General features: G+C 28.3%; 2 protein-coding genes across 8 annotated transcripts in view; both read left to right on the top strand.

Annotated features, from left to right (window-relative positions):
- Positions 1–362: 362 nt before the first annotated feature.
- On the top strand, positions 363–5852 carry LOC111690196 (choline dehydrogenase, mitochondrial). 2 transcript variants are annotated; one of them, XM_023452637.2, is made up of 4 exons: positions 363–559; positions 3664–5042; positions 5119–5271; positions 5331–5852. In XM_023452637.2, exons 2-4 carry the CDS (start codon positions 3696–3698, stop codon positions 5685–5687), a joined length of 1857 nt encoding a protein of 618 aa, XP_023308405.2. In that variant the 5' UTR covers positions 363–559; positions 3664–3695; the 3' UTR covers positions 5688–5852. The 2 variants fall into 2 exon arrangements, with proteins under 2 accessions (XP_023308405.2, XP_046806104.1); XM_046950148.1 differs by having other exon boundaries at positions 365–518.
- An 861-nt stretch (positions 5853–6713) lies between these two features.
- Positions 6714–12326, top strand: part of LOC111690256 — a 76390-nt gene continuing 70777 nt past the window's right edge. For 2 of the 6 annotated variants that reach the window (XM_046949620.1, XM_046949614.1), the window contains exons 1-2: positions 6714–6912; positions 10122–10485. The gene's annotated coding sequence lies outside the window, so the exon portion shown is untranslated. Of the gene's footprint in view, positions 6928–7402; positions 7675–10121; positions 10486–12326 lie in introns of all 6 variants that reach the window. The other 4 variants (XM_046949617.1, XM_046949618.1, XM_046949616.1 and 1 more) reach the window with 4 other exon arrangements.

The following is a 12326-nucleotide window of genomic DNA, read 5'->3' as shown; positions in this document are numbered from 1 at the left end:
GATTTATGTAAATATAAATATGTATGTAAAATTTCGCACAAGGCGTTCGTTGACTTGAACTTGAAAATCTCCAGTGGAATTTAGCGCATTTGTGCTATTTGGCACATAAACCAGAGCACAGGGCTAAACCAAAAAAAAAAAGCATAAAACTGGCTACTCATTTATCTCTTATCACACCTTTCTCAATACATCGACATACACTCATACATTAAACATTTAAAATATTCGAATAGCAGTAGCAATGTATTTTGCCCTCTAACTACAGAGATAGATGTTACCTTTATAACAATCATATATATTAGTGATTGAGTAGGTATCTATTTAGCGTGTTATGGGGTTTTCTTGTTTAAGCATTGATCTCATCTACGTTTAATTGTCAATAAGCAGCCATAAGAAACGCACGCATGCGTCGTTAATAAGCGTAAAACTGTTTTAACTTTTATTGACGGTTTTTATATACAAATTTAGAAATAAAGAAACTAATTAAAGAAAAACGTTGCAAAAAATTACAAAAAAACGTGAGAAAAACAATAAAAATTATAATATAAAAATATATAAGGTATAATTTAATTTTAAATATAATAAATTAATTTTGACTCCATGCCAATTTATTAATTTATCAAATGCATAATATTTTAACTAACTTACTTTTGTATGCATTCGTTTCTATCGAATTTAATTAGTAAAGTGTATTTTGGCATATCCTCTGGTTAATTGTTAATTAAACACTTGTGTTAAACGTTTGAATATTTATGATTTCATCTCTATCTTTTTTATGTGATTTTTACATATACGAGTGTATTTTATTTTAAACTAAACAATTATATAGCTATTTAAATATTTACTTATAAACAAATATTTATTTAATAAAAAAACCTACAGAAAATGGTCATAAATTAAAATGAATTTGCAAAAAATTAAACAAATTTTTAAAAATAAATTAATATGTAGCGAAGAATTTAAAAATGATTTTTTTAAAGTGATTATTGAATGTGAGTGTAAATAAATTGGATTTAAAAAATTCTTTAACTACACTGTGCTACAAAAAAGAAATTTTGCAAGTAATCGGCTTGCTAAAAAATATACATAATGAGTTAGATATTAAAAAAATACTTTATTATGCGGTGCTTTCTTTTTTATACGTATCTTTTTCCTTCTTCAAAATATCTTAACCAAAGCTTGAAATAGTGATTGAGAAAATCGGTTCCGTTTATAAACGGTCCTAACAACTGATGTTTGTAACTGCCCACCATAAAATATAACAATTCGTAAAGAATCACTTTCTGAGACAATTTAGGTCCTTATGCAAAAAGATTTTTAAAGTTAATAGTGGTTTACATATGAAAACAGGTTTTAATAACCATCGTTAATTTAATAAGGGTTTTTGCATAAGCCGGTTAGAATTTAACACATACTTTTATTTTGACCCAAGGACGAAAACTTTTGAAAAAGATCAAAATCGGTCAATTATTTCGCCTAGACCACAACCCTAAGACTTATTAGTTTACTTTTAATTTTGTTTTTTTTCGGAAATAAAAAATACTTTCTCGACAATAGAAAAAATAAAAATTGACGTGATATTAATCTATTGATTACAAATGAGCTTAAATTTTATACATATTGGTTTATTGGTAATTTTAGAAAACAAAATTGAGATTATTTGAAATATTAAATTGAATAAAAATGCTATATGAATTTTAATTAAAAACTGACGTTTACAATATAAGATAAAGAACAGAGGCGTAGTTGCACGATTTCAGTAAAAGCTAAGCTCGATATTAAGCTTTTTTTTGTATATTTTGTATATATGTGTTTAACATATGTATTCATAAACTTTTATTAAAGATTTATAAATCTAATTTTCATACAAAATTTGTTCTACAAACCTTTGATAAACGTTCATGAATGAGGCAGTTAAACTTTTTTCATTGGAATAACATTAGAAAAGTTTTAGGGTGTTTTCTAATCTTATATTTCAGATATTTTGTAGGGTTCTATGTTGAAATGCAAAGTTGACTTTTCGACTTTTGTATTTAGTTAAAATTCGACTTTGTGCATCTTATAAAAAGTCGACTTTTTCGTTTAATTAAAAGTCGACTTTTAGACTTTATGTATTTTATAAATAGTCGGCTTTTCGACTTCTTACTTTTTTCGACTTTTCGACTTCTGTTTACAAAGTCGACTTTTGGAATTTTTCACAGATGATAGTCGAGATGTCAACTTTTTTGAAACAAAATAGCCGACTTCGACTTTTTCGACAAAAAGTCTATTGTTCCTAATATTTTGGTCTTGTAAGTAATTACATTTTTAATCGAAACTTTCACATATTTAGAATGTTATATATTACTCATTTTTTGAAATATCTTATCATAAAGCAGGGCTTGTGTTATTGTACATTGACTGACTTTAAATTACACATTACTATAAAGAGCCCTATCATAAACATATAGTTTAAAAATAAACCAATGCAGTTTTTTAATTTACATGACAATGATTGCGTTCCTTGACATATGTATGAGTTGCGTGATTGGTTAAAATGTTATATTTATTGGAATAAAATGTTATATTTATTATTATATGCTTAGTACAAATACATTCCAAATGCATTTAAGACTAATATTTAGAACATATATTGACGTGTTTGCCATTCTAGTCACGTATTATATACAAAACAACAGACCTTATTTAAAAAATTAAATAAAATAGACCAATTAAATAAATTTCGACAATAAATATTGCCTGACTTAAATATAATACTGGGTGACCTAAGCTATAAATATTAAACTCAACAAAAACTATAAATTATAATTATATTTAACTTTTGAACTAAATTTTTTAATATTTTTATTTAATAAAAATTCTAAATTTTAATAAAATTAAAATAATGAATGTAACTGCTATTTGTTAAAACAGTAACCAACAATTATATGAAAAGATAAAATGCGTTTTTTTTTCTTTTTATAAGAAAGATTATTTGAAATAATAATATTGGGCATTGATTAAAAATTTTAGCCAATGTTGCAATAATTATTTATTCGTCTGAAGAGGCAAACCAAACGAATCTTTATTAATTTTATTGAATTTTTTATTATTGTTATTTTTAAGTTTGTTTTGATTTGCAAAAAAATGTAGTAAAAACCGGTTATTTTTCAGTTTCAGTTGATATATATTTTTGCATAAAAATCGTATAAAAAAAGAAATAAAATTGTAAATATTATTTCCAGTTTTTACGCATATGGGGAGTACAGTATTTTTAAAATGTTGGTTGCTTACAACAAGTGGTTGGTTGAACTTGAAATTTTGTTACATTTCAAGGTTACAACATTACAAGACCTTTAAAAACAAAGGATTTAAACTATAAACATATGCATACATATGTGTGTATATGTAAGTAAATGAATAAACGTCTCCAATGTAATATAATGGACATCAATTGTTTTACTGTCTGCTTTTTAAATTCTTAAAAAACTTAAACTGAGATTGAAAGTGAATTTTAATTTGTGAATAAATAAACATTAATTTTTTTCTAGAACGTGTTAATTTTATTCAATGTATGTTGTTTGTTTTTTTTTGCCTTTGTTTAGTTAGATAAATTTTTTTTATTCTTAAATTTACATTCAAGTGCTAATTAATAAAAAAATTGTGCAATTTATTTAATTTTAGATTCTTCAGTTTGAATTTGAGATGCTTGCATCATGTCGCTTTTGAAGAATATTGCCATAATAAGTTTTCTGTCAATTGTCAGTTTGTCCTGGGGACAAAATTTTGTTGACTTGGCTCGTGATTTCGAAACATCATTATTAAATACTCGTTTACCGGATACACAAATATTTTTGCCAGAATATGATTTTATTATAATTGGTGCTGGTTCTGGTGGTTGTGTGGTGGCGAATCGTTTAAGCGAAATACAAAATGCCACAGTATTGCTTTTGGAGGCAGGAGATCAGGAAACTTTCATCAGTGATGTACCTTTAACAGCAGCTCTCACACAGATGACCCGTTATAATTGGGGTTACAAGTCTGATCCTACACCAAATGCTTGCCAGGGTTTAAAGAATGGTGTATGTAATTGGCCCAAGGGTAGAGGTGTGGGTGGCACTAGTCTTATTAATTTTATGCTTTACACCCGGGGCCATCGCAAGGATTATGATAACTGGTCTAAATTGGGCAATAAAGGCTGGAGTTATGATGAAGTTCTGCCATATTTTAAGAAATCGGAACATATTGAAATTGAGGAATTAAGAAAATCCAAATATCACGGCACCAAAGGTCCTTTAAATGTCTGCTACACTGATTATAAATCAAAACTGTTAAAAGCATTTTTAAAATCCAGCCATGAAATGGGCTACAATATAACCGATCCCAATGGTGAGCATATGTTGGGTTTTAGTCGTTCCCAAGCTACTTTACAAAATGGCCGCAGATGCAGTTCTGGAAAAGCATTTATAAAACCCATTATACATCGTGAAAATTTGCATTTATCTATGAAATCAAGGGTAACTAAAATTGTAATAGAACCCTCCAAACAGTCTAAAAAACTTAAAGCTCGTGCAGTGGAATTTATTAAAAATCGCCAAAGATTTGTAATACGTGCCAAAAAGGAAATAATATTATCGGCTGGTTCGATAGCCTCACCGCAACTGTTGATGCTATCGGGCATAGGGCCTAAAGAAAATCTTAAGCAACACAATATAACTGTACTTAAAGATCTAAAAGTGGGCTACAACCTGCAAGATCATATAACACTAAATGGTTTGGTGTTCTCCATCAATGACAGCACGGTCATCGATCGTAGACTTATGAATCCCACCGATATTTTACAATATATATTACAAGGTAAAGGACCTTATACTATACCAGGAGGGGCAGAGGCATTTGCTTTTGTAAGAACACCTTCATCTGCTTTTGATAAAGATTATTCTGATATGGAAATCGTTTTGGGGGCTGGTTCTCTAAGCGGTGATCATATGGGTTCCATGAGAGATCTTTTGGGTATATCGGATGAGTTTTATCAAACGGTTTATCAAGGATTACACGATAAAGTATTTGAACTGATTATAATTTTTTGGAATATGTAATAGTAATTTGTTATTAACTATAAATGTTTGTAATTTTCAGGAAACTTTTGGCTTGGTACCGGTGTTATTGAGACCGAAGAGTAAAGGACGTATATCTCTGCGCAGTGCTAATCCCTTCCATTGGCCCAAAATGGAACCAAATTTCATGCAAGATCCCGATGATGTGAGAGCCATGATTGAGGGTGTAAAATTGGTAAAAACAAATAAGTTCTATTTATAACGTCATTTAACTGTTTAAGATTTCTTTTATAGATTTTAAAATTAACCGAAACTAAGGCCATGCGTAGAATTGGCACTCAATTTAATCGCAATCCCTTTTTGGGCTGTGAGCATCTTCCGTTTTCATCCGATAATTATTGGAAATGTTGTTTACGCTTGTACGGTTCCAGTTTACAGCATCAATCGGGTACTTGTAAAATGGGTCCTCCATCAGATCCAGAGGCTGTGGTTGATCCTTTGTTGAGGGTATATGGTACTGAAAATCTGCGTGTTGCAGATGCCTCCATAATGCCCAATATACCAGCTGGTCATACAAATGCAATTGTTATAATGATTGCCGAAAAGGCAGCCGATATGATTAAGAATAATTGGCGAATGAAAACAAATTGATTGGTCAAGTATCTACATATGTGTTCAGTTAATGGTAGTTCTTTTTAAATTGTAAATATTTATTTTTCGATAGGTATTTATGTACATATTATATATTATTTAATTTTTAAGATGAATTGTGATAAAATAGATTAGTTATTTTTTTAATAAAGAAACATTATGCTTTTGAAATTTTTATGCTACGAAAAAATAATATGTATATTTTCTAATAGTTCCAGGCAGAACATATAGCCATAATAAACTCTATACATTTCAACTTATCATTAGCAGTGGTTGTCATCTTGAACCTTGTTTGATGAAATTTCACAAAGCCCTAATACAACCGGACCCTACGATTACCTTTTAAATTCACAATTACGTTATTTATAAACAAAATTGGGTTAATTATGTTTCATAGTAGTAAAAATCTTACTAACGGATTCCCTCACGATTTATTCAGAAACGATATTAACATTAATAATTGACTTATAAATATGTATTAGTATTGATCTAATATTCAACATGAATCAGTTGTTTATGAACTTAATTCCATCTTCATATTTTATAAGCATTCGTCCTGCCTTCCTTCAATACATAAGAGCTAAATAGATTTTGAACATATTCATAAACATACATACTATATAATCGGACATTATCGACACCATACATACACACTAAATTCTTATTTATTACACTAATTTGAAATAAGTGTCGCCAGATTGATTTTAAGTTACATTTTGGACAGATTTTCGGGGGGAGTGATTTGGGATTCTGTTATTTTCGTACAGAATAAAATCAGTAATCGATAAATAATTTCCTTCTCTAAGAAACCCTCAATAATAGTTTGTGCACTTACTAAGTGGTTTTGAGCTCTGCTAAACAATTTAGAAAACATTGCTAAACTATTCAGTGCTGCCATACTATATTCTGCATTGACAAGTACTCTATTGCGCACGCCACAAAAACGTCAATTGTAATCACATGTATTCCGTGTAACGGTATGTGTAGAAAGTAAAAAGTGTGATAATCACTGATGCCACTTGAAAGTTCAGTCATTTTGCGGCATTTTAAACGTTAACAACACGGAATAGCGTCGTCCTGTTGAAAAATAATTAAAACTAAAACAAAAATATATAAATAAACGTATTTAGTGAAATAAACCAACAAAATAAATAGAATTCAATGCGATTTATAAAAAAGAATTATGTTTAATGAGTGCGTGGTTTTGCAGGAGTGCTTTAAAAATGTACGTGCAATTTAAGTAATTAAACGCATCAGCATTTTGAGAAAAATCATTTGTAATTGTTGAAAATATAAGGAAAAGAAAAACGAAATAAAGAAGATGTTTTGTGAATAAAAATAAATTTAACTAACTAAATTTTTTTGTTTTTGTTCAGTTTATGTTAAGCAACTGTAGGGAAACAGTTTTATTTAATGCTTCACTTTGCGAAGGAAATTGTCTCAATATTTTTTTGATGTGATCCTGCTGCGTATGGACTAATACAGCAACAGCAATAACAACAAAAATAATCATAATTATAATAACAACAACTGCACACTTTGCGTGTTTGTCTCGTGTTTTTATTCCCTCTTTTGGTGTTTTCGTTTCTTTTTGCTGTTTTATTTTACTTTCAAGTTTTCCATTAATATTTCTTTTGTGCGATGTTGTGCGTGTTTATTGTTTAGAGAGTTGTAGTATTTCTTATTGTATTTTCAAACATATATTTTTTGTTTAGTCGGAGGCGAATGTGGAATATTTTTGTTTGTCTCGCTGCTGCTGTAGTTGTTAACAAAAACGACTACTACGACGTCTACTACTATAACTACGATGAATTAAAAGTTGTTGCTCTATTTGTGTGGTAAAAAGTAGTTGAAATACATAGAAAAAAAACAACAACAAATACATGTGTGCCAGTTTAAATGTGGAATAACCGAGTTTAAATGACTGTTGTTGTTGTTGTTGTTTTTGTTGTTGAATGAGTAAATGAGCGGGTGTATCAGTTAGTCGGTATGTATGTAAATGGGTATGTAGGTTTTAGCTTTAGTGCATGCATTCTAGCCTTAGGGATTTTTTGGTTATTCTATAGAAAAATTTATTTTTTAATTTTTGTATCCTTTTCAAGATATTTAAAAAGAACGAATAGAATAAATGAAAGAAATTTCGAAAGAATGTATAGAGAGGGTTTTAACCCACAATTACTCTGGGAATATATTTACATTCATAAATATTAACTATACAATTTATTTACATACATTCATATGTACATATACCACGTAAATATGTATTTTTCTTTTAACTAATAACAATAATTCACTATCAACATAGTGTTGCCACTGTTGGTTGCAGGTAGTTTTCTTTGTGGATATATTTATTTAAGTAGTTTTTATTGTTTTCAATATTAACATGTTGAAGAAAAAACATATTCTTCAAATGTCTAGGAATAATAACATTATTTTGCTAAATTTGTGTTTACGAGATTTCCACGGAAAGGAAAATCGCAATTTGACTTTATTTTTAATGAAATGTTTGTGATTCCAAAATGAAGTACTAATTTAACCAATTTTGGAATTAATTTAATCATCATAAATCAATTTTATTTTAATCTTAAATCAATTAAATTAAATCAAATCTAAATCCAATAAAATGAAAATCTTAAATTTGAGATTAAATCAAATTCTAAAAATAAGTACATAGTGGGATCATTTCGAGCTGAAGAGGGCTTAAGAAAGTTTTTTGTACTTAACAAATCCATTCATCAATTAAGTTGTTTGTCGTTGTTTTAAGAAAAACTAGCATAACGTACTTAAACGGTTTAAGTTAAACCACTCGGATTCATTCGAGTGCGAATTACTCATTTTTTTACTGTAAAAGAGATCTTTTGATCTTTTAAACACTTTCGTGTATCAGAAAGTCATTTCGATGTTCCACATTTCATACTTCTAATCTAGTCTAATGAAATAGTCCAAAGACTAATCAGTAGACTGGTAGCAAACCAATTTTTAGTTATGGCGGTAGTTCAATGCGCTCAAATAATTAAGTAGAGTTGAAGGTATTCCGTTTTGACTAATCAATACTTTAGTTCATACATTATTTTATATGCTAGTTAATAGATTGTTCAATGATGTAGTCCAAAAATTAGGTAATAAAATAATAAATAAATCATCCATAGACCTATTCAAAGATTACCTAACATACTTGCTCAATAGTAAATAGTCAAGTCAATACTTCATAGATATAAATAACATTTAAAGATCTTTAAAACATACAATTGGTACTTTAAATTCTAAGATTGTTGTTATGAAGAAATAGTTATATGTATTTCTAAAATCAATTTTTCTATTAGAAAAGCTTTACAACTATTTTAAAACAGTGGTTATATTCAATAAAAATTAAATACATAGATTCTGGAATGTGTTTTATGTAGGTATTTGATTATATTTAATTAGAGTAAAACTTACTACCTCGTAATTCTTTCGATTTATTTTAATAAGTACATATAAAGAAACATTAAACAATTTTAATTAAAACTACTGTCACTAAAAGCATTTTATAAAACTATCTATACTATGTATATATAACAATTTCTTTTACGTCTTTACATAAACATGCTCAATTGACTTTGGATTTTAATAAAAGTGCAATTTCCCGCATAAACTATTTCAATTTTCTTAGATACTCGAGTGGTAAGTGGCAACACTCTTCATCCATCATACAAAATCTACCAATACTATAGTAATATACTTTTGTTTTTTGAACTACCGACGATGATGATGATAGAGACGACGATGACGATTACATCTACATACTGTAAATGTGTATATGTATATAAGGATATACAAAATGGATGTATGAGGAGAAAGAACCACAGTAACTGAAACATATTGTATACATTTTGGTTGCCATCAGTTTCTGTAGTAGTTGTTGTACTAGTCAGTCAGTCAACTAAACATGCAGTCAGTCAGTCAGTCAGTGAGTTGCTAGTAGACCGTAATACTACGTTCACAATGTTTTGTTTAATATGACGTTGACGTTCATGGTTTGAAATTATTTTAACCTAGTTTTTCTCTACTAGTGGTTTATTTTCACAGTTAGTTTCATAGTATTCCTTAAATATTTCCATTTATAATCGTATGTATATTCGTAACATGGCTGCTAACAAATAATGGGAAGGGTGTTAACACGAACTTTTAATTACGCTGAACCAAAAACGAAAAATTAACAAAACCAAAACGTACACAAAAATATTCATACACTCAAACAAGAAAAAATGGAAACGCTAAAATAAATGCGTAAATTATATGTTAAATATTCATAAAATAATGAAAATTAAATTACACGTTTAAAACTAATCAATCATAAATAAAATGTATGTTTTTTAAAAAAATCTAAATATTAAATTAATTCAATCAAACATAAACTCAAAATAAAATATTTTCATATTATTTCCTTCTTAGTGCTTTTTTTCATAAATTTTAAATCAAAATCTAAATAAAAATATTATAATAAAAATTTACAATGTAATTCAATTAAATTCGTATGTAAAGCACAATAAAATAAAATGATCCAAAATAAAGTATAGCAGCCAATTTAAATAAAAGTGAAAAAATGCTTAAAAAACAACAATAAAAATCAAAAATAAATTTCATATCAAGCAACAGCAACAAGGTAAAAATATACAACAACTACAACTGTAACGAAATTGAAAACTCGTCTGCAACCAAACAATCTGCCAACACCCTTTTAATACAACAACACGACCCTTAACAACCACTACATACCGAACAACCACAACAACAATCAAACAAAAATTCCAATATTGTAAGTATTGAAACGCTTTTATTTCATTACGTGCATTTTTATTCTTCGTTCGTTGTTGTAATTTATTTTATATTTTTTTATTTTCATTTTCTTTTTGTTGTTTAATTTTATTAAATTTATGTAGTTTTTATTTCGCCGGGATTTAAAATGAAATAAAAAGGCAAAATACTTGACATGTGTTTTTAATAAAAGCCACAAAACCCAACCGATTTAACCGCCACCCACCAATCCATTAGCCAACCGAACCGAACCAGATCAGACCAAGCGCATGATATTTATTTATTAATTTAACTCATTTCATTTAATTAAACATTACGGGTATATTAAAGAGAAATTATATTAAATACAAGTTTGCATTTTTTCCTGCTCTTTTAATTTGATTTACCACATTTATACGTAAATTTCTGCATTTCATTTCCTTTTGAAAAAAATTTTATACATTTTAAATGAAGAAATTAATTATTTAGGGATTTACAAGCTCCAACCAACATGTAGAATTTATGTAAAAATGTACATGTTTGAACAGTTTTTAACATGACGAAAACATGCAAGTCTTGTAATTTGTTGGTTGAATTAATATTATTTCAATTTGCTTAAAAATATTTTTAAATTGTTGCAATTTTATTTAAGCCACTAGTGTTGCACGGATCGGATTGCTGGGCCTTGATGAATATGTTTTACATGAGAATCTATACATCCCTCGAATTTTAAAATAGTAATCAGTTTAGCGGTTTAGGAGTAACTGACTGATAGTTAAAACTTTGACGCCATCTTTCGAACAACTTTTAAATTTTACAGGAACACTTCTCACGATCTCTGAAGCATATATTCATAAATCTATAATATTTATTTGCAATTTAATAGTTTATCTTTTAATTTAATTTGTATATATTTTTAGTTCCCCAAAAATTCTGTTTATAATTGTGTATGAGTGTGTGTAGCAGAGGAGTATATATGTTCACCATTGATTTCGGGCTTCCCACCATTTTGAAAGTGGTTTTACCATGTGTATAAATAAAATAATTTTTTTTTGTGAGAGAGCCATATAATTAACTTAATTATATTTATATTTATTACTTGAATTCATATTCAACCCCAATAGTTCTAGCAACATATTAGTTGTTCATTTACAAATTCAAGCAGAATGTTTGAGTGTACAACTTTTCAAATATACTCATATGTATTATTAGACGTGTATCTAAAATAAAAAAATATATTTATAACATTCTATATAAGTATGTAAATGGAGTTGAAAAGAAAAAATGATCTCAATATAGATAAACATTTGTTTGTTTTAAATGTTTAGTATAGTGAATGGCAACAATATTCCGGTACCATCCTAATAAACGTATATGTTTTTACATATTAACCTATAACTATGTATAGTTTGTTGCTCCTTCTGTTCTGTCTCCCTCTACCTTTACAAACTTCATTCATTTAAGAGCTTAAATTAGTAGTTTTTGATGTTGTTGTTGTATTAGTAGTGGAATCTATAGTTTGTTGTAAAACTTAATGCTAGTGTTTTCATTTATATATTTTTATGATAAGTATGGTCATGATTATGTTTGTGACATTATTTTGTAAAATTTATTATATGTCTTTAGTTGTTGTAACTAAAACTTGTTGAAAAAAGAACTTGTAGTTTGTTGCGGTCTACTTTGGCCTGACGATTCCACCGACTAGCTTTCCCATCCCAGGAGGTTCCAACCCTGTCGTCAGGTTATAAACACGATTACACAACCAGTGAACATGAATCCTAGTAGCTCTAGTGGTGCAGGTAATAATGTAGTAGAAGAAAATATAACCCCAGAAGTTAGAGATATGGTAGCTGATGAAGCTAT

Source organism: Lucilia cuprina, chromosome 4 (genome assembly GCF_022045245.1).
Source record: "Lucilia cuprina isolate Lc7/37 chromosome 4, ASM2204524v1, whole genome shotgun sequence".
Taxonomy (NCBI): Eukaryota; Metazoa; Arthropoda; class Insecta; order Diptera; family Calliphoridae; genus Lucilia; species Lucilia cuprina.
The sequence above is the reverse complement of the archived record's forward strand: the minus strand, read 5'-3'. Positions and strand labels throughout refer to the sequence as shown.

What these genes read in the sequence shown, in the direction of transcription:
- LOC111690196 (XM_023452637.2), top strand. Translation starts at nt 3,696, where the DNA reads ATGTCGCTTTTGAAGAATATTGCCATAATAAGTTTTCTGTCAATTGTC. An exon ending in ATCAAGGATTACACGATAAA is followed by an intron (nt 5,043 to 5,118) that starts GTATTTGAACTG and finishes TGTAATTTTCAG; the next exon opens with GAAACTTTTGGCTTGGTACC. An exon ending in TGATTGAGGGTGTAAAATTG is followed by an intron (nt 5,272 to 5,330) that starts GTAAAAACAAAT and finishes TTTCTTTTATAG; the next exon opens with ATTTTAAAATTAACCGAAAC.